The sequence below is a fragment of the Xiphophorus maculatus genome, chromosome 7 (genome assembly GCF_002775205.1).
Source record: "Xiphophorus maculatus strain JP 163 A chromosome 7, X_maculatus-5.0-male, whole genome shotgun sequence".
NCBI classification, from domain to species: domain Eukaryota; kingdom Metazoa; phylum Chordata; class Actinopteri; order Cyprinodontiformes; family Poeciliidae; genus Xiphophorus; species Xiphophorus maculatus.
The window spans coordinates 8,912,243-8,933,319 of record NC_036449.1 but is presented as its reverse complement, the minus strand read 5'-3'; the positions used below and the strand labels follow the sequence as shown (position 1 = coordinate 8,933,319).

Sequence of the window (21,077 nt, the reverse complement as noted above, 5' to 3'; positions counted from 1 at the left end):
CTGAAAATCAGATCTATTTACTGGGAAGTAAGTGGCCTTCAGCTTGTCTTCATTTTTTACACGTTCGTCCTGCTTACAACTTACTCTTCATGGGGCCAGTTTAACCCTAACCCATGGTAATTAATGGAGGTATTGGTACCTTTGGCCTTGTGGACTGACGCCAAGTCCTGCTGTAAAAGGAAATCAGCATCTCCATAAACCTTTTCAGTAGGATGAAGCACAAAGTGGTCTAGAATTTCCTAATTCCTGGGTTGGACTTTGGTTTACAAATGAAATGCAGAAGTGTCACAGAGCAACAGTCCCTTTTCTCCTAAGCTAATGTAAAACCTTGCCTGAGCACCTTTTCAACAATGGTTGTTCTTCCTTCATTCAACTTTCTATTAATATGCTCGGTTATAGCCCTGAAGGGTTATCCGCTAGACTACTGTCAATTTAACACTCTATGATTACATATCTTATAGAATGATTATAGCATGCCGTTTTTTTATTGGTCTCATATAATTTTCCAAGAAACACATTTTTGGGCTTTCATCTATTACAAGCTGTCATCATCCCAATTAACAGAGACAAAACATTTGAAACATATAGCTCTGTGTCTTTGTTCATCCATATCCACTTGTCTGTTGATGGTTGGTGATTTCCAGCAGTCACTTGGCAAGAAGCAGAGTAGACCCTGGACATGTCACTGGTCAATCACAGAAACACACAGGTCAAAGAACCATGAACAGATAGTGAGACCAATTAACCTAACGTTCAGGTTTTTGGACTTTGGGGGGACGCCCCGGTACCTGAAGAGAGCTCAGAGAGAACATGTAAACGCCAAGCAGACGAGCCTAGGCAAATCAGAACTTTTCTTGTTGCGCATGCAGTGCTACCTGCTAACTCTGCTGTATGAATTTAGTTTTAAATAATGAAATAAATTTTGATGGTGAGTTTCTTGAAGTGAGGAGTGGAGAGGTTAATGTGTGAGACTCGTAACCAGATTTTAGTGTCATAAGAGACAGCAGATGTATGCAGCAACAGCGCCTCCTTCAGTCATATTACTGAAAACGCAACGGGTCCGGGATTCGACGTAACACCGGAAGTTGGAATTTTTGATTTGGCTTTACTGAGCCTGCGCAGTGCGCAGCTCCACCGCCTGGTTTGTGTGGCTCTACTGTTGTTGAAGGAGAGGAGGGAGCAAAACTAAGGATTTCAGTACCTTTTTTTTTTATATAAAACGCGAGTCGTTTCCACTGGTTAGTGAGACTCTGGAAGAAGAGGAGGAGAGCGACAGGAGTGAAGGGCGAGAAGAAGAGAAGAAAAAGGAGGAAAAGGACTGGGAGGAGAAAATTTGAGACAGTGGAAAATGCTGCGGATTTGACGAAAAGGTAAGAAAAGCCACCGGATCAATACTCATTGTTGAAGTTGTCGGTGGTGGGCGCCGTGATGATGGAGGGTTACACCCGCAGCCACCGCAGTATGTGGCTGCAGAATGTAGGTCATTGTGTCGCTGGGTCGGGCTGAAACGAGCCGAGCCGAGCCGAGCCGTGTTGGGCCGAGCCATGCTGCAAGGAGACTGCAGAAACGCAGACCAAGGTGAAGCCCTGCTGCAGCAGGATAGCCTGAGTGCTGCAGCAACACCAAAATTAACCCTAATAGTCTAAAAAAAAAAAAAGGGGGGGTTGAAATAAATGTATGGGACCACATTGGGGCCAGTATTCAAACAGTTAAAGAAACTAGCGAAAATTTTCTTTCACTTACAAGCGTACAAAGATAATAAAAACACAGCTGGGTAGTTAAGCATAACTTTTTCCTTCAGGATTTCCGTAAATGCTAAGTTTCCTAAAAAAAAAAAAAGCGCACTGAAGAAAGAACAGCAATTGCTACTTTGTGTGTATTTGGGTCTGTGACATCACAAGAGGCACATAAACCAAGCTGAAAAGCTGGCACGAGTAAAAACACATTATGAAGGATTGTATTTGAATGAAAACACGCAAATAAAGAGAATGAAGGCAACATGTCCCTCATGTGATGTTAACACATGCATGATTTTTATCTTGGTTGAGGGACAGTATGAAACAAAATAATAAAACAAATGGCATCACTGTCCTTAACATGTTTTCGTAAAGCTAGTAAACCATATCTAAAGTGAGTTTGAGAAATGCTAGTTTTATGCCGAGTCATCAGACTCCAAGAGTAACGGTACATTTGTTTGGTAGCAAGGGCACAAAGTGGTCAAAAACATGCAAAAAATACTTCATTGTAATGACTGAAACAGAGAACTTTGGATTAAATCAATAATTTGATTATGAATTTTTCCGTATGGACTATCTGCGCTTTTATCACAATTTATGCACCTCAGAAGGAGTACGAGTAAAGGAGCTCAAACTCTTCAGGTTGTGGCCCACAGGCTGCGGAACAACTTTCCTCCCCGATGGGTTTGGATGAATCACTCGATCCTTTTAAAACTAGTTAAGAACCCGTCAGTTTAACCAGGCCCATAGTTTTGTACTTTTTCTACTGCTGGAAACATAAAATAACATAATTTGTACAGGTAATAGTATGTTTTTATTCTTATTTTGTTTTGATACATAGATGTAGTTTTGTTGTTATCCCCTTTATAGAGTCTCTCGAATATAACAGGCTGATATTATCTGCTTAATTAGTTGTGCTATCAGCTCTTGTTTCCAGCCTGCAGTTTAATGCTCTGCGGATATGCTAACCTTAGTTTTAAAGCAGGATTATCCTAATAAGAGTGATGGGCTGCAATCCTTTTTGCTTTCCACAGCATGACTGGTATGATAAGTGAATTTGGAAAGACAGTAATTCAAGTGTTAAGTATGATCTTAAATAGTAAAATTAAGAGCCAGCAGCTTACAATTATAAAGAGAAACTCACAATCTATGAGTTTTGAAGAGATCTCATCATGTCTCCAGACCACTTGCTGAGACAGGAGATTTGATAGTTCACTATTACCCTGCCACAATGACTACCTTCAAAGACGATGACAGTAGGCAGGAGAAATAATTGACAGAAGAAAAGTGCAGGGTGAGCAGGCAAGCAGCACAGATGTTTCACCAGCCACTAAACCAACAGAAACACAAACCTGCTGATTTACGGTCAGACTGCTGAGTGCGACCAGGAAAAAACAAAAAACCCTGATTAAACAGGCAGTAAATCACAGACGAGCTGGAGCCAGCAACTGGAATCTGCCGGGAGGATCGCCAGCTGGGAGAAAATCTATTTGGGAAAAATAACAGAACTGTCCCTGCCTTATTTGTGTCAAATATTCTTTGAAGAAATTCAAACTTCATCTTTTCATTGTTTGACACTCATGAACTCGGTTCTATTCTTCAACTCTGAACCTCAGAGGAGAGAAGGTGACACTTTATTTCCCCCCCACAGGTCTTCTAACATCTGTGACGTCTCTGTGTTTCGAGCGCTTTTCTTTGCAGGTGGTTTCAGGTGACGAGCTGAGACACACTCACCCTCCGTCTTACTCAGGGGGTTCATCTTTTGAGGTCTTCACCACAGACATTACACTCAAAACCCTTTGTACACATTTGACAGCTGACTCACCAAGTTTGACAGTCAGCAAAAAGCCCGCAGAGCATAAATATTTATAGAAAATTATGAGATTTTACACAAAATCACGGATGTTTTCTGCCTTCTGTAGTTTTGTGAACTAAAATTTCACCCCAAGTCAGCCTAGGATGCTTGATGTACTGTGGTTCCATTTTGTTTGTTTTCCCTCAATTATTTAGAGATTCAAAGTTTTAAAAGCTGCTTCAAACTAACAGTTTGCTTTAAATGATGATCAGTGAATATTTTAGCTCATCACAGTGTCCATGATGTGTTCAATGACCAACCAAATCAATCTTAATTTCTCATTGCTATTAAAGACCTAAAGAGTTGTTTATCCCTTCCTGAAATGAAGTGTGTCACAGGAGGGCATCTGGAGATAAAATCAAAGCAAATAGTGAAATTAATATTAATTTCCAATGCTAGGGCATCATTTGAAGTTGAGGTTGGAAAGAAAAATAAGATGATGAGGCTGGTTTTGCTTTGAGATCTCTGTTGAGATGATTACTTTTTCCAAACGCAGTAAGGAGGGAAATGTGCTGCAGCATCCTTGATGGTGGCAATATTCTGAATTCGGGGTGCACTGATTGCAGTTTTCTGGCCGATACCAATTTTATTTTTTTTGGTCTGAAATGTTGCTCAATATAGCAAGAAAGTTGTTGAGATGGCAACAGTGGGTCACTATTTTTAATTGCAAACGTGCTGACTTAACTTGGAGGGCCGGTCTGTCAGTCAGACCTTTCTCACCGGAGAGCAAAAGAGGACAGTGGTTGATTCTTAGACCTTTTCCAAACTAGATGAGATCGGTGGATAAGATCGGCTTCATGTGTAAAAATCGGCCGATCATCGATCTCCCAAAATTAAGGAAATCAGCAACGTTAAATCGGTGCACCCCTATTCTGAATACAACAGAACATTACGGAATTAATAGACTATTTCTATTTGTGCATCAAGGCCTTATTATAATTTTTACTTAAGTTGACTGTAAAAACGTGCAAGCTGTTGATTGATGTGGTGAGAGTCCTTAGATTAAACTCATGCATTGAACAGGAAATATAATCCTTGGCCGACTGATTTGTGTATGAAAATTTACATACACAAATCTCTGCAGTGGAGTAATGCTGTCCTGTTCCACCAAGGATATGAATAGAGTGAAGCATTTTTTTAAACATTTTTTTTTAGTTTAATGTGACTTCAGCTACTCGAATGTGTCCTCAATCCCAGAAGCATCGTTGTTGTTGTGCCCTGTTTATGTTGTCTTATTTCCTCTAACAATGCCTGCTGTATGTTAGTAATCTCCGCGCCAAGAGTTTTGTCTCGTCAATTGGCGTTTTGGTTGAAGCCTTTTATGTCTCTCCAGATGTCTGGCGTCACCATGGAAGCGAACTCCATCCTCCCCATCCTTAAAAAGAAGCTGGCCTTCCTCTCAGGTAATAAACTGTTGTGTTGCTTTAATCCCAAATCTTTGTTTTCAAATACCTAACCTCTCTGGGTGTCTGTGATAGGAGGCAAGGACCGGCGCAGTGGTCTGATCCTGACCATCCCCCTCAACTCGGACCAGACCAGCATGGAGGAACTTGGCGCCACTCTGGACTACTTGCTCAGCATCCCCAGGTAACTGGCATGCTAGCCAAAGTAGCCTAAAATGCTTCTGTGAATTCTTGTTAAAGCTAAACTCCCGTTTCCCACTCCCAGTGACAAGTGTAAGGCTCGGGGTTTCACTGTGATCGTGGACGGCCGGCGGTCTCAGTGGAACATCGTGAAGACGGTGGTCCTCATGCTGCAGGTAGAAATACTTTAAACTTTCTTCCAGGCTCTGACTTGTGGCAGCTTTTATGTGGGTTTTTAATGATGGTGGTATGTGGGTGGGGTTTCAGAACGTCATCCCAGCAGAGGTGTCGCTGGTCTGTGTGGTGAAACCTGATGAATTCTGGGATAAGAAGGTCACCCACTTCTGTTTCTGGAAGGAGAAAGATCGCCTGGGCTTTGAGGTAAGAGTGTCACCTGCTAAAGGCAAAACCGCAATACATGCAAACCAGCTTTTAATTGTCTTTATGCTTGGATGATATTTAGAAAGTAAATACCAGATATAAAAAATACAAGCATTACACATAGTAATGAAATTGTAGTTTTTTCCTGAGTGTTTTAAGATCTAGGTGTGCAATACTGAATTCAACCTGATAGGGGGCGATTATGTTCTGGTTTCTACGCACATGAGAAGAAGAAGAATAAAACAACTGAAAATATATTTTAAAAAGTTCTTTTTTTTCTGTCATTGTGGTGCCTAAAATTAGAAAAGAACAAACTCCATATATTTCTTTAAAATAATCATCATTGTTGTTGTTTTTCTCCTGCTTGCACTAACTTAAAATTTCTCTTTAGCTGCTAGGTGTTTTTTTTGTTAGTTTTTTAAAAATTGTTGTGTTTTGCTGACACCATCATTTCCTGTGATTTCTGGTTCATCTTCTCCCTAATTTTGGGTTCTTGTTCTTGTTCCCACAAAATAAAGTGTTTTTATTCTGTTAAATCTGAGGAATTTGTTTTCAAACGTTATTAGAGATTTTTGGTTTGTGTTTATTAAAACTGGTGAGATACATTGATCAATAATTACATTATGACAGATGATGGGAATAACAACGATTATCTCTGCTTCGTATAATCTGTTAGTTGAGGAGTTACACTGGAACACAGAGAACATTTTGTGTTCGATGACGATGAGTTATTGGCAGGAAAAAGAGGCAAGAGAAAGGATTTAATTAAGTTTGACAAGAAACAGATAACTGATCTCCTCTAACACTAGCTCTTGTGGGATGTTCCTGGATCCAATTTAAAGCAAATGAAAACAGCTTTTCTGTTTTTATATTTCAAAAAAATTCCCTTGTTCTCTCTGGAGTTGTAGACCCCTTATCCAAGTTGTCTCTGAGTTGTCTTGTTGAACATTATCGAACAAATTGACTCGTGTGTGTTAGCCTTTAGCATCACGGTCTCTCCTGAATACAGCCGTAGCCCTCGGATGACATTGCAGTGTGTGTTTGTGTGTTCATGTGTGATTCTTGCCTTCACCACCTCTACCAAAGACAGATGGTTTTGCTAATACAGATCTGTTGTTTGACTGACCCAAATTTCTGCAGTCGTGTTGGCTCGGCGATCGTTGCCACGGTAACCGGATCAAGTCGGCTGGTGTTGTGTGGTGACTTGGAAGTAGTTGCAGAAAGATAATCCGTCACAGGGGATGTGAAGATAACCCTGTTTTTTAACAAAACCGGAGTCGACCGCGAGCAGCAAAGGGTTAAATCCAAGTTCAAGAGCAACAGGAATTTACATCCATTTTCTTCCATAGCTCTTTTTGGGTCAATTCAATTTGCTAAAAGTAAAAAACAACAACATACGTTTTGAGAGTCGTAGCCAACTGTTGGTGGAATCAATCTGCTGTGTCTCTGGGCGTCTTTGTCCTCTGTCCATTCCTGGACAGAAGCCAGCATGCACAGCTGCCAGATATGGAGATCCCAGTGACGCTGCTGAAATGTGACTCATCTCAGCTATGGAGCGCGGTCTTGGTTGACACAGCAGGATGTGTGTGTTATACAGCTGCTGTAGCGCCTGACCCAGCACTTACATCAAAAGCACACTCTCACACTCCCACTCTGGTTGGAGTCCAGGTTTACTGCTGGCATCTTCTGCCGTGACAACTGGTAGACAGACTCTCCGCCAGCTGTCTTTTCCAGGTTTATTTCTGAGCCAGACTTACTGCACATGCGATTCATGTGATGATGAGGAAAAAAAGGTTACTGTCTAAATTTGGTGCTAACTAAAAGGTGAGCTTGTTTTTTCTTTTTTTCTCTCTCTCTATTATAATTCTTAAAGCTTGCAGGCTGAGTTCAAACACAGAGTGCTCTGTTTTCAGATTAGGAAACTTTCAGAGACTCTGAGGCAAAAGTTCATCTTGTGATCCAAGAACTTTGGATGACAAGAATTGTATTTTGGGTCAAAAAAACATACAAAAAAACCCCATAATGTAGAGTTCGATCCAAGAAAAATATCTGTAAGTTTTTTGTAGGAAGGGGAAAAAAAAGTTGGTTTAAAGTATTTTGATGTAACTGTGTCAATGATTGACGAGGTGGCTTTAATAAAGACCAAAACAATGAATAGGTGTTCTTGGCTTTATTACAGATTGTTTAAAGTGCACCAAACTGTCATGTAAACAATTTGATGAAGTGTGATTATGTGAGGATTTCCTCATTGTTACTGACTCCTACTATGTTTGCAAAATAGCTTGTTTCACATTGGCAGAATGGGTTATGTTTGTTTTTCAAAGGTAAAACTCTTGATACTCACATCTGCTGCTCCACCTGCACCTTCCTTACAAATGTAGCGCAATTTAAAGGAAAATGTATTTTATTGTTGCTCTGAGTGTTGCGAGTTCAGGCAGGTAGCTGTTTCTTATTTCACACATATCTGCCTTACTTGAATGGAATGTTCACAATGTTTCCGTTGTGCAATTATGCAGCTGCAATGATGGATTTTAAGATTTTTTTTGTTTGTTTTTTACAGATCTGTGCCAATAATTGTGGAGAGAGTTGTTTATGAATATGATGAAAACAATGAGAATATATTTAGTCAGTAGTTGCCGTTGAAGGAAATCAGAATAATGACTTGGGAAAACCCAAGAGCAGAACTCCAAAGTTATTATATACGATCAACATCACAACCATGTCTCATGTTATGATTTTGGAGAATTTAGTGGAGGGCCACAGGATCTCCTACAGCTCCTGTATAATTTTGGGATATACACACAGTCTCTTATTATCCGCAGCCTCTCAAATGCATTCGCTAAACAGCCCAAAAGAGAACAATCTGCTGCCGAGTCCCAGGGAATGTGACTCAGGCGTGAGCAGAAAATTAATAACAGTTATTAAGTAAAAGAAGAAAACAGATGTGAGGGAGCAATAAATGCCTTCGAGTTGCTATAAAAGCTGTAATTAGGTTTGCTCTATTCACAGCCAGGCTGCTGTTAGGGGACGTGTAATAGAGGCTTGTTTGGAAAAATACATATTTAATCCTAGTTTTTCCATAGATAATCTAAGATGAAATGAAAAAGAAGAGAGAATGTTTGCGCATCCTACCAGTGATGGTTGTTTGTTTAAGAAAAGAAAGAATAAGAAATCTGAGCACAATTCGCTGTCTTTCTTCTTCTTATTGAACATTTATTTTGGTTTTGAGTTATGTTTGCGATATTATATTTATAGTACACCCTATTTTTGTGGTAATAGTCAATTCGGTTACCGTGCTGTAAACATATGTAGTGAAAAAATGCTTTGTTTATGTGCACTAATTGGAAAAACGTTTTAGAGGATAATAAAATAAAATCCACTTAATTTCAAGAAATTGAAAAAAGATTTCTTTTAGTGTTGACAGAAGTAGAAAAGAAAAATCATACATTTAATTTTTCTTGAAGATGTGTTCTTTGTGAATGAAATTAGAAAAATTATTAAACAGATGGAAAATGGGAAACACAAAAAGAATATAAAACATATCCAATAAAATAGTCTTAAAAGCAGTTCAGATTTTCCTTCCTTTATTTCTCTGTCAATTTTTGTTAGAATTTATGATTTAAGACTTTGAGAGCAAGGTTTACATTTAGCTGTACCGCATGGCGCTACTTTCATTCAACAAAAGTATCACCAGCTGTTGTCAACCTTTATTCTCACCACCAACTCGTCGATTCAGGTGATCCTGGTTTCGGCCAATAAGCTCACTCGCTACATCGAACCGTGCCAGCTGACGGATGATTTCGGAGGAAGTCTGGACTACGACCACAGCGACTGGCTCAACAAGAGACTGGTAAGTGAAATATATTCAAATGACGTCTACTTTTACAGCTTACTGGATGTTGCCATGGCATCTGGTGACACCTAATTTATTTGTCTTTCATTTCAGGTTTTTGAGAAGTTCACAAAGGAGTCGACGTCTCTTCTGGACGAGCTGACGATCATCAACGACAGTGACAAGAGCGCCTCGGTGGACAAAGACAAGTAGGCGCACTCCCTCAGGATCCTTAGAAATGTATCCAGTCACACACACCTACAGTTTTGAAGTTCACACTCTGTTTTATCTTTGTAGGTCTACTGATGGAGCTCTCTTGCCATCTTTTGATCCTGAAACTGTCCTCCAGACTGGTAAGTATTTTTGTTTTTGACTATAAACCAGTTTTACATTGGGTCCAACAGATTTCCAGCGGCGTAAGCATTTCCACTAATACAGAGTGTCCGCACATCCTTAGTGTTGAAAAGTTTTAAATTCATGTATCTAAAATTAAGGCCTTAAAATGTCTTAAATTTTAAGGGGAAAAGTAATAATTTGGTCTTTAATGTGTTAATCACAGGTCTTAAATTTTGTTGTGGTAGGACTAATTAATCTTATATATTCCATGTAGTTATCTTTGAAAGTTTGCATGCAGACGTCTCCACTGCAGCTGCCGCTAACTTGCTGCTAATACACGTTTGCTAGCAAGCTAGCTGTCTTTTTTTTTTACATCCATCACATGTAAATTCAAATTTATCATTAGTTGACAGAACAATGTTCGTCTTCGCTATTGGCTTACTCCTGTTGTCAACCCGTACAATTTATTTATTTGAATTCTTTTTGCACATTTCCATTCTCAATGGTCTTAAAAACCTGCAGAAAGCATGAAATAACTGCAAGATTATGAATAAAATTAGAAAATAAAAAGTTGATATGTGTATGGCAAAGAATCTAGGACAAATATTGATAGATTTCCTAAGGTCACAATCAAAAATTGTTTAGGTATTTTATCATTTTTCAGGTTTTATGGGAGGTTTTAAAATAACAATAACAGAGGACAGCTCTGGTCTTACTAATATTAATGACCCACTTTTTTACAGCAACACTCCTCAGTGATTCAAAGAGCCAAATGATAAACCTCATCAAGGTCAGGCGAGCAATGTGAGGATGAAATATTATTCATAACGAAGCACAGACATGATGCTTCACTGAACAATCATTTCTTTGTCCTCAAGACAAAAACAAACTTTATTCTCACAGAATCACAGTAATTGCTTTTTATTGTCTGAAGGAATTATTCAAGAAACTATAAAAATCGGTAACACAAACACTTCCTATTGCCAAATATGGAAACATTCCTTAGAGATTTATTCTGTTTTTGCTTTTCTTTTTAATGACGTTCAAGTTTTTCAAAACATAAAACCAGTTTCATATAAACTAAAGCTGCTGCTGAAGGATTATTTTATAAGTTAGGGGAACTGGTTGTGCCGTCCTTGGCAGGAGAGATTGAAATCATGTATTTAGCATCTTGGTCCTCTATTTCTTGCAGAATTATTTTAATTCAGCCATGCTAGAGGATTTTCTAGCATGAACAGCTTCTTTATGGTTATTTCAGAGCGTCTCAATCTCATTTAAGTGTAGGCTGCAGAACCTTGTTTTGGTTTTAGATCATTTTTAGCCATTCAAAGATGGATTTCCTGCTGTAAAATCCAATTGCTTTTTTATAAAAACTGACAACCTGACATTCTGTGTTAGGCTTTTTTTTTTTGGTGCCATGCAGAATTAATGATTATGGGAGCTTTGCATAACTTTACATAATGTCTAAAAAATAAGAAAATGAGTCTGAACAGCCAGACAGTGTCTCCCTTCTCATGTTGCCAGTGCTGACTCTGAGAGCTAAGAAGTAGGTGTTAGACACCAACAGGCTAATTTGACACTAAACCTGAAGGCAAAGGATCACCAACAACATCTGCATATGCTGGGTGGATGTGCTCATTGAAAGGACTAGCTTGTGTGTGTTGGCCAGAGGTTAAAGGAGTCTTTGTTTGTGGTACCACCATCCTCCATTCACAAGCTTCTGTCACAATGTAACAGCATGTAAACAAACACTGACCCCTCATTGTTTCCCATATTTGTATATATATATATATTTTGTAAAATCCTTTATTGTTTGAACTTCTGTGTGTGCGCAGGTCACGAGCTGCTGTCAGAGCTGCAGCAGCGCCGCTTCAACGGCTCAGAGGGAGGAGGTGGAGGACAGGCAGGTGAGGAACCAATAAACAAGATGGCTGCCTCGGACCTAAGAGAAACCAGGGTTTATTTTTCGTGTATTACTTATTGTGTGATGCAAAATAAATTGGTGCTTTATAAACTTATTTTTATTATTGCTTTAGGAAACATTAAAGTCATTTAACACCACCTACTGTTAAAGCCAGTTGCTAACTTTAATAGTAGGTGGTGTTAAATGTCTGCTAGCTTAATTGTGTAAGTCATCTTTAACTGCTTTCTGCCAAGTTATTAATTATATCGTTAACTTAAAGCAGTTTTTTTATTAAACAACTGCACAAAATCTATGGCACCTTTTAAATTTCGTTGTCCTTGTGACAATGACAATAAAGATTTATCTCTCTATCTCTCTAAGTTGATTCAGAGATTATTTTTTTTCCATTTCAACTTTTGAGGTAATATTAGTTAAAATTAGCTTCCTTTGTTTAAGCTAATTTTCATAGCTAGTCAGGAAGATTTCCTTTATCCTTGCTTTTCTTACATTATGGGGCTTAAAGAAAAAATAGTCAGGATAAATCTTTAGTTTTTCATTAAACAACTAAGTTTACTCAGATTTTTTTTTTCTATTACAACTTTTGAGGTAATAGTTCAAATTAGCTTGCTAACGTAAGCTAATTTTCATAGCTAGTCAGGAAGGCTTCCTTTGTCCTGGCATTGTGGGGCTTAAAGAAAAAAAAAATGGTCGGGATAAATGTTTAGTTGTTTCCCCAAAGTGCTGTATAGCTTTGCAACAGTGCGTCATTGAAAAATAGATAAATTTTTAGCATTTAAGTGGTTCTTTACACGCAGCGTTTAGTTGAAAGTCTTTAATGAATTTCCGTCTCTCCAGCTGACAATGTTATCACTAAAACTCGTTTCAAACGACTACGCACACGGGCGTGATTGACTCTGGCGTTTGTCTCTCCCAGCTCCAGCTTGGTGCCCCATGGAGGAGGAGCTGCTGGCTCAGCCTCAGGTGACGAAGCTGCTGGACTCGCTCAGGGAGCAGTACACCAAATACCAGGAGCTGTGCAGGCAGCGGAACAAGAGAGCGCAGCTGGACGAGATCCACACCAAGGTCATGCAGGTAACGAACGCACCCGTTGTACAGAGAGAACCAGAACAGATGAATTCAGTAGAAAATCACAACAGGGGTCCAACAAATAAAATGATCTGATTCCAGTATTTTCTGGATCAGTTCAGAAAAGGAGCAAATAAATATGGAAATCTATTTGTATTTCTAGACTTTACTCCCCATCCATTTGTATTTGTATGTATCCATTTCATTTTCTTGAGTCCTTCCTTCGATATATACTTCATTCTCTCCATTTCTGCCGTATCCCTTTCTTCTTTTTTGTCTTTTAAATAAGCAACGCTCAGCCTGGTGGGGGCTCAAGTAAAACCTGGCGGCCCACCAGGCTTATAATACACTGGGGAAAACCCTGAATTCCTTCTTTCCTTGTCTGTCCTCCTTACCTTTTTTTCCTTTCTTTATCTTTATTTTTCTCTCTTTCTTTTTTTCTTAGTTGAAAGGACTGAGAACTGAGAAAATTAATTCTTGAAAGATGTGTAGAAATCATGCAAAATGAAAAGCCAACCTGCAATCACTTCACTATATTAAGCTTTTTTTTCCATTGCAAGATGGAGGCTCATCCTCATACACCTTTTAAAAGTCAGAGTTATGTTTATGAACAGGTTATAAATGTGTAATCGTGTCAGGCGGATGCTGCAGTATTCATTCCTCTGTGTATTCATCAGTTTTTACCTTCAACTCTCAGAAACTGCGCGGCTTCGGAGCTTGTCAGCACAAGAACAGTATTCTCTGCTGACTGAAGGTCTTACAGCCACAGGGGCTGATGGGTAACAACATCATCTTGGAAATGAGCCTGGGGTTGCTATAGTAACCACTACAAGTCGCCCAATAGCTCAAGAGGATTTGAGAGGGGGAGCGGGAGGGTTGGCCTAGTTCTGGATCGAACTGTGGTCGTGTTTGTGTGCTGCTTAAGGCGCCACTGACCTGATAAATACAATTAACTCAGGATTCTGACAGGAAAGCAACCGAACATCTGCAGATGTTACCGTTTAGTCTGATATTATGAACATTTCACCCTAGTTAACACAATTATAATAAACCTGTGTAGTTTTCTTCACGCAGAAAGCTCATGAATGAATCTAAAAGGGAACCAGAAATCTGCTTTCTCTAAACAAACCTGAAAATGGCAGACAAATCCATTTTGCTTTAATTTCAGCTCAAACCTTGTCCTCCTATTAGTTTAACTTACCTTTTTAAAGTAAATATTCGTTTTCTGAAAAGCATTGCGCTAACTTGTGACGTTGCTGGTGACGGTAACAGTGTCACTTTAGATTCAACTCTAAATTCAAACAGCCATTCTTTTCATGTAATCACAGTTTCAACTTATTTTATCAAAAAGTAAAACCAAGATTGGCTTTTATAAAACTTTCACCGGTGACTTTCAAGACGGATTGTGTTCAAACTGCTAAGCTAAGACAGCAAAACGTCTCAGTGACCCAAGTCCCTCAAAACGTTACGAGTTCATTCACACTCGTCTTGTGGAGTGGATTACTCACAGATGTCAATGCCAGGAGTGTGTGGAAGCCAGACCTTACATAGAGCGGCAGGTAGAGCATCAGAGCCCCCTGGTGGTTGCTCCTGTGAACTACTGCCCCCTTTTTTGTTTTGTTTTTTTTAACTCCCTGTGGAGGAAGGTCCTTTGCATGTTTTAATGGACATCCTGTTAGCCTGCCTACTGACTGAACCTCACATCCTAATGTGTTGGATGAATCTGCCGACGGGCATAAAGCACTTTGAGTGGTTAAAAAAAAAAAAAAATATGGAGACCTCCACATAAATCCGGTTCATGTACTGCATCAGCCAGAAAGCTATGATGCGCTTGGCGTGTGATCGACATTGATGCTAACATTAACAATGTATGCTGACCGAACTGGTTGTGATGCTTTAATGGGAAGGCTGCCTGTGACTCACTCTGCTACTTTTTGACAGTTTTATTTGATATGAACTCAATAAATGTCGAGTTAAATGCCCACATTAGTTTAGCATGTATGTTTTTTTCTGGTTTTTTGCATCTTTTTTTTTCCCCATCAGGTGGTGAACTGGCTGCAGGGTCCTGGTTCAGAGCTGCTGAAGACTCAGCAAACGATCGGCGACTCGATGCGAGCGGCGCAGGCTCTGCAGCAGAAACACGAAGAGATCGAGAGTCAGCACAGCGTAGGAAAACACACGTCAACGTCTCTCAAACTCAATACACACTTCTCGTTTTTTCAGTGTTTACTGCTAGTGACAGCAGGCCTGTCATGATAACTAATTTTGCTGGACAATAAATTGTCCCAGCAATTATTGCGATAAATAAAACTCTTGTTTTGAGACCATTTTCATATAGTATATTACTTTATAGGTCTTAAAGACCAGTAAACTTTAATTTTGTAAAGAACTCTTCGCGCTGGAACTGGAAGATATCTGAAATACTCAAAATAAAACACCAAAAATAACAAATAAAACTGAAATAAAAACCACTAATAGCCAAAGCCATAAATAAAATGGATTATAAAATTGCCCTTCAAAGAATGTGAATCATCAGAATGGAAATTAAGCAGCTCATTTTAATTTATTAGGCAAATAATTGATCAATTGCTCATTACGACAAGCTTATTTGACAGCAAAATTCATGTTCATGAATTAAAACTGAAGTTAGTCAAATGTTTGTGTTCAAATTAAAGAAATTTACCAATTGCTACAAATATTTAGTACATTTTTTTGGTAAATGTTCAGCAGTTGAGCTTCCTTGTTTAAATGTTCAGCAGCCTGAGGTGGATGTTTGCATCGTTTCCATGGTTTCATGCGTACCGCCTCTCTCTCTTGCTCTCTGCGTGTGCAGGAGTGGTTCGCCGTGTACGTGGAGCTGAACCAACAGATCGCTGCCCTGCTCAGCGCCGGGGAAGAAGAGGAAGTGGCGGAGCTGAAGGCGCTGCAGCAGCAGCTGAGCGACGTCTGCTACAGCCAGGCGTCCCAGCTGGAGACGCGTCAGAACGTCCTGCAGGCGGCGCACGCCTTCCACGGCACCACACAAGAGGTAACGCCGCACCGCGCTCATTCCAGCTGTCCGAGGCCGACGCGCCTGACCGGTCCGCGCTCTGTGTCCGCAGTTGTCTCAGCAGCTGGACGGCCTTCTGGGCATGCTCTGTGCCGACGTGTCCCCCGCCGACGGGGCGTCCATTCAGCAAAACCTCAAACTGCTGGAGGAGAAACTGCAGACTGTTGGTTTGTTCTCCGAGCGAACGCATCTTCCCCTCGCTGTCCCCCGTGAAGCCAACCCCCTTTGCCTGTTCTCGCCCCACGCAGAAGCAGGCCTGTCCTCGCTCCGTCAGAAGGGGACGCTGGTGCTGGAGCAGATGTGCGGCCAGGCGTCGTGGTCTCTGGAGGAGGCGGAGAGCCCGCCTGGAGAGCAGCAGGACAACGTTCAGCACGTTCAGGCTGTGATGGAGGAGATGGAGCTGCGCAAGCAGAGGTAGCTCTACACCCCTCCTCTTTATGGAAGAATGCTGGAAATCCTGGAAAATGCTTGAGTTTCAATATTTAGAAAGTCCTTGAAAGTGCTTGATATTCTAATGGAACAGTTTTGAAATAAAGTGTAGTGCAACGTTTGATTAAAAGTGTTGTTTACTGTTGAACTCAGATATGTTCATACACCTAATAAAAAGACAGACATATTTTTTTCCCCCAATGTTTTGAAGTTAAATCAGAATAAACTTTTCCTGTTTTAGCTCAGCTAGAATTACTGAAATTATTTATTTTTGCTAGTTGACAGAAAACCTAGCAAGATCATATTTTAGAGATTTTCTTCTAACTTTCTTTCTGTATTGTAAGCATTTAATTTAACACAATTTGTGTGGTTTGTTTCAATGTAATTAATATTTATTATTCCTAATGTCTCAAGAACTTGTTGATCTTTGTAATTGAAACAAAGGGTGGCTTATATTTTATATGCCAAACATTGTTACAGAAATTGGACAATTTTTTTCTTAATTCGTGTTTTGTTCTTGGACCAGTCGGGTGTGTAAGGGTGTGTGAGTGAGACATTTCAAAACATAAAATTCTGTCATTTGAATTTATCTTGTTTCTGCTGTAGAGTAATATAGATGCTATCACAGTACATTAATAACAGTAATAAATAATATCACATAATCATGAATTGATTGTTTTTTTTTAGGACATTTGTCTTATTTTTATCTCCAAAGTATGTTGCTGGAAAAATTTGAAAACTTACCTTGAAAATACTTGAAAAGTGTTTGAATGTGGGCAAAGTGTGCGAACCGGGTTTTCTGATCTGTACATGTCACTACTTATAACTGAAGATATTGAGTACAGCAGTGCTTGTACTCAGTAATAATTTAATGAACCTGTGTGTGTGTGTGTGTGTGTGTGTTTCAGGTGTGAGGACATGGTGGATGTAAGGAGGCTGAAGATGCTGCAGATGGTCCAGCTGTTTAAATGTGAAGAAGATGCTCTGCAGGTAAAACGTGTATGGATTTAAAAGCCACCACTCAAACACTGACGTAGACTTCCTGTATTGATCAGATGATTATCTTTCTGTGTGTGTGTGTGTTCAGGCGGTCGAGTGGCTCAGTGAGCTGTTGGACGCCTTGTTGAAGACGCACGTCAGACTGGGAGACGACTCCCAAGAGACACGGACCATGCTGGACAAACACAAGAAGTTTGTGGATGTAGCTCAGGTGACAAAGTCCATAGAAAAAGCTAAAAATATGTTTGTGGATATTTTTAACTTTGGCTAACTGAGACTGGAAAGTTTTATTGTTACTATATAATAAAATCTGCTCCTAATGTTGGTACTAGATGGAGATATGTTGGTTGTCTGCACCAAAATCATTTTTAGAACTTCTATTTATCACACATTAGTTTTGTCACTGATTTGTAACTGGCTCTGCTTCTCAAACTTTATTCCTGTTTTTCCTCAGAGCACATACGATTACGGCCGCCAGCTTCTGCAGGCGACCGTCGTTCTCTGTCAGTCGCTGCGCTGCACGACGCGCTCGTCCGGCGACACTCTGCCGCGACTCAACCGGGTGTGGAAGCAGTTCACCGTCAGCGCCGACGAGAGGCAGCAGCGGCTGGAGCTGGCCCTGAACTTCCACACCGCCGCTGAGAGAGTGAGTTTTACAACTATAGGAGATGAGCGCATTTGTGGCATTTGATAACTGGGAAATAAAAACCTGTTTCAGTGAATGAATTCATCTTACTGTATGTTTGAGTCTCACTAGCGAGTTGATTTTTTTTTTTTTTGCTTTGACATAAAGCTAAGCACTTTACTAAATAGTTAATTTATATATTTTTTGTAAATGTTTTCATTATTGCTCTAATTTTTAAAAGCTTTCACATGCTGATACTGATTTTAGCTCATTTCTGTTCTGCTCAATAACAGTGTTTGCTATTATTTTACTATTATTTCAAAACAAAGACAAAAAATATTTGAATGAGTTCACTTTATAAGCTGAATGTTGTCTCATATTAGCAGTTAGCATAATTTGCATGGAGCACTTTAGAAAACGTGTGTCTACCTGGACAACATTGACCCTTACTATTATCACTCTTTCCAAATAGTTGCCAATATTTCTTAATGCCAGCATGCCCTCTTCTCATGTTGCATTCAGGTATAGCTGGGACAATAGATTATCAAAAAATCTAATGTCCCGGCATGTTTTTTTTTATTCTCAATTCTTGGCACAATGTTTTCGAAAAATGTCTGACCTCTCACTCTGACCGTTTTTAAGGGGCTATATTGTTATATATTCCACATATATCCAGGCATTGACTGTCCTTTCATAATTTTAATTATTATAAAAAAAAATCCAAACCAAATCTTCAGTCACTTTCCCCTTTTTAATGTTTTAAACAGAATAAAATCAAAAACACTTTTCGAATTTGAAAAATATTCTTTGTTGACTACAGCCTGAATAAACAACATATAAAGACATTGCAAAAATGTACTGAACTCTGACTTTAAAACGGAAAACATACAAACCTGTGGTTGTAATATACCGTTAGTCTAAATTTTCTTTTCTTTTTTTTTCCATTTTGTTTCAGGTGCTGCAGCAGGAGCGTGTGGAGGTGGCGTCTCTGGATGAAGTCGACTCTACAGGGAGAACTCTGCTGGACAGACTCACTTTGCCCGTCATCTTTCCTGATGGGTACAAACCCAAATGTTTACTAATCTTTCACTTACTCTTTTAACCATAACCCTCCTTTATGTACGAGATCCAAACGTGTGAACAGAGCATCAGGTTCCTCCCTACATGACTATTAATCAGCTTTTTTTTTTCATTCATTCTTTTGGAAGCATTTCTTCTTGTTTTGCTTTATGTTTTTTTTAACAATAACATAAGTTGCATTAATTGGCTTTTTTTTAAAGTGTATTTCCAACAGTTTAAATAACTTATGTATTCAATTCAATTCAACGATTCGCTTCTTGGAAGAAGAGAAAGAGATGAAATGACAAAAAAACCTCTCGTCATTTCAGGAGCGAGCAGTTCTTCGGGAGTCCCGGCGACACGGCAGCCACGGCGGAGGGGGTTCGAGAGCGCCTCCTGCTGATCGAAGAGCGGCGGCTGCAGCTGCAGGAAGCCAGGCTTCTCAACAACGAGGAGGGAGAGGAGGAGGAAGCGGTCAACGGCCTGGAGGGGAGGCTGGATGTGATCGGGGAGGAACTGAGCGAGAAAGAGGAGCAGGACGAGGAGGAGAAGGAGGCGGAGCATCAGGACGAAGACTCGGAGCGAGCCACGCAGGACCGCTAGCGGACGCCCGGCGTCCAACCGAGCAGCCTTAATGAAGCTCGTTGGTGAGGGGCTGCTGACGTCTGGAGCGGTTCTCTCCCGAGGCACGAAGCGTCTCCGTATTCCCGCTGCAAAAGAATCAGCATTTTTCTGACCGTTTCTGCAAATTTAAACAGCACCTCTCCTCAGCATCACTGCGTAAACCTCTCGTGGAAGCGGAGAAACATGAAGGGTCGTACTCCTCGGTCACTCTTTGGGACAGAAACTGTGAGGACTTGTGCCGTTTCTCTGGTATCGATGGTTGTAAACAGTAAAAAGAGTAAAATCTGGAATAATTACAGCTCATCTTTCTGCTCTGTGGAGGAGAATCATTGTTTAAGGTCCTCATAACACCGCTGCTGCTGCTGCCGCCTCCTCATTTACAACTGGAGCAAATCTTCCATGGTGCTTACCCCGGCTTCTTGTTGCTCTTCGGGTCTTTCTAAGAAGCCAACCTGGTTGGAGTTCTTTAGGCTGAACATCATTCTACTTTCAGGACTCTTTTATAGCAGCTATGTTAGATAATTGAATGGCAAGTCTCAAAGAATTTCAAGAAAAAAAAAAAGCAATTTTCAGTGAGCTGAAAGGAAACATTTACACTTTTTCTTTTAGCAATATCTGTAATCTGTTTGCTTTTCAGCAACTAAAAAAGTACAGCGTGGCAAAATCAAAGGATTCATTCAAACAAAGCAGTTCCTTAAGCAGTTTGTGTGTAAACAATTGATGTCGAGGCATCGCAGGAGCAGGATAGTAACGATTTTGACTGTCATGATTTATTTACACTCCTAAACTAAGCCAACGACGCTTAAATGAATTAAAACTACAAGTTTAAGTCTGAAATATCAGCAATAATTAAAACCTCCTGGTGCATGTTCCATCCAGCTGTTCGTTTTCAGAGTTTTCTGAATCTCTGTGGTTTTAAATGCGAAGATTTTTCAGAAGTGTTGGAGTCGTTGTTGGCCAACACCTAAACTGTCTAAAACATCTTCTGTGGTAAAAATCTAAGCAGTCGTATGCAGTGGATCCCTTTTTCTGCTCATATACTTTTACTTTAAGAACCAGCTTTAATGTGGTTGAGTCTGTGAGAAGGTTTCTATCATTCAGATCAATTCTTGCGTTGCAGTATCAAGTGCGCAATATTTTTAAGTGGATTCTGCAGAATATTATGTTGGTGACCACTGATCAAATAATTACACAAACATGTGTCTAACTTTCAGCTGGACTTGAAGAGGATGTTTCCTTCTGGAGGCTTCTCTGGGTTTTAACTGTTCTAGTCTGTGCAGCAGACAGTCTCCACTGACATTCCTGCTTCTAAAACAAAATCTACATATAAAGGAGTTCAAATGTTACTGCAGACTGCGTGGGGAAACTGAGACGTTTGTTCATGTCAGATGCAGACATGCAACCTCTGAAAAAGGTCAAATTCCTGTTTATTTCTATTTATTCAATATGTTTTAAGTTCAACATTTCTCGTTCCTGGTTAGTTTTTCTTAGGAGCTGCTGCTGTAAGTGTGTCCGCAAAACGCTCAATGGCAAAAACCACAACATCCTCCTCTAAATAAAGTATATGGGAAACTTGTTTG

General features: G+C 39.9%; 1 protein-coding gene across 1 annotated transcript; it reads left to right on the top strand.

Moving 5' to 3' along the window:
* Positions 1-1,120: 1,120 nt before the first annotated feature.
* On the top strand, positions 1,121-21,073 carry sestd1 (SEC14 and spectrin domain containing 1). The gene is made up of 19 exons (XM_023336870.1): positions 1,121-1,370; positions 4,925-4,994; positions 5,070-5,178; positions 5,260-5,350; positions 5,442-5,555; positions 9,292-9,405; positions 9,502-9,596; positions 9,685-9,740; positions 11,559-11,630; positions 12,561-12,718; positions 14,756-14,878; positions 15,546-15,740; positions 15,814-15,928; positions 16,010-16,175; positions 17,099-17,180; positions 17,278-17,400; positions 17,644-17,835; positions 18,770-18,873; positions 19,203-21,073. The coding sequence occupies exons 2-19, from the start codon at positions 4,925-4,927 to the stop codon at positions 19,474-19,476; spliced, it is 2,253 nt and encodes a 750-aa protein (XP_023192638.1). The 5' UTR covers positions 1,121-1,370; the 3' UTR covers positions 19,477-21,073.
* The last annotated feature ends 4 nt before the right edge of the window (positions 21,074-21,077 follow it).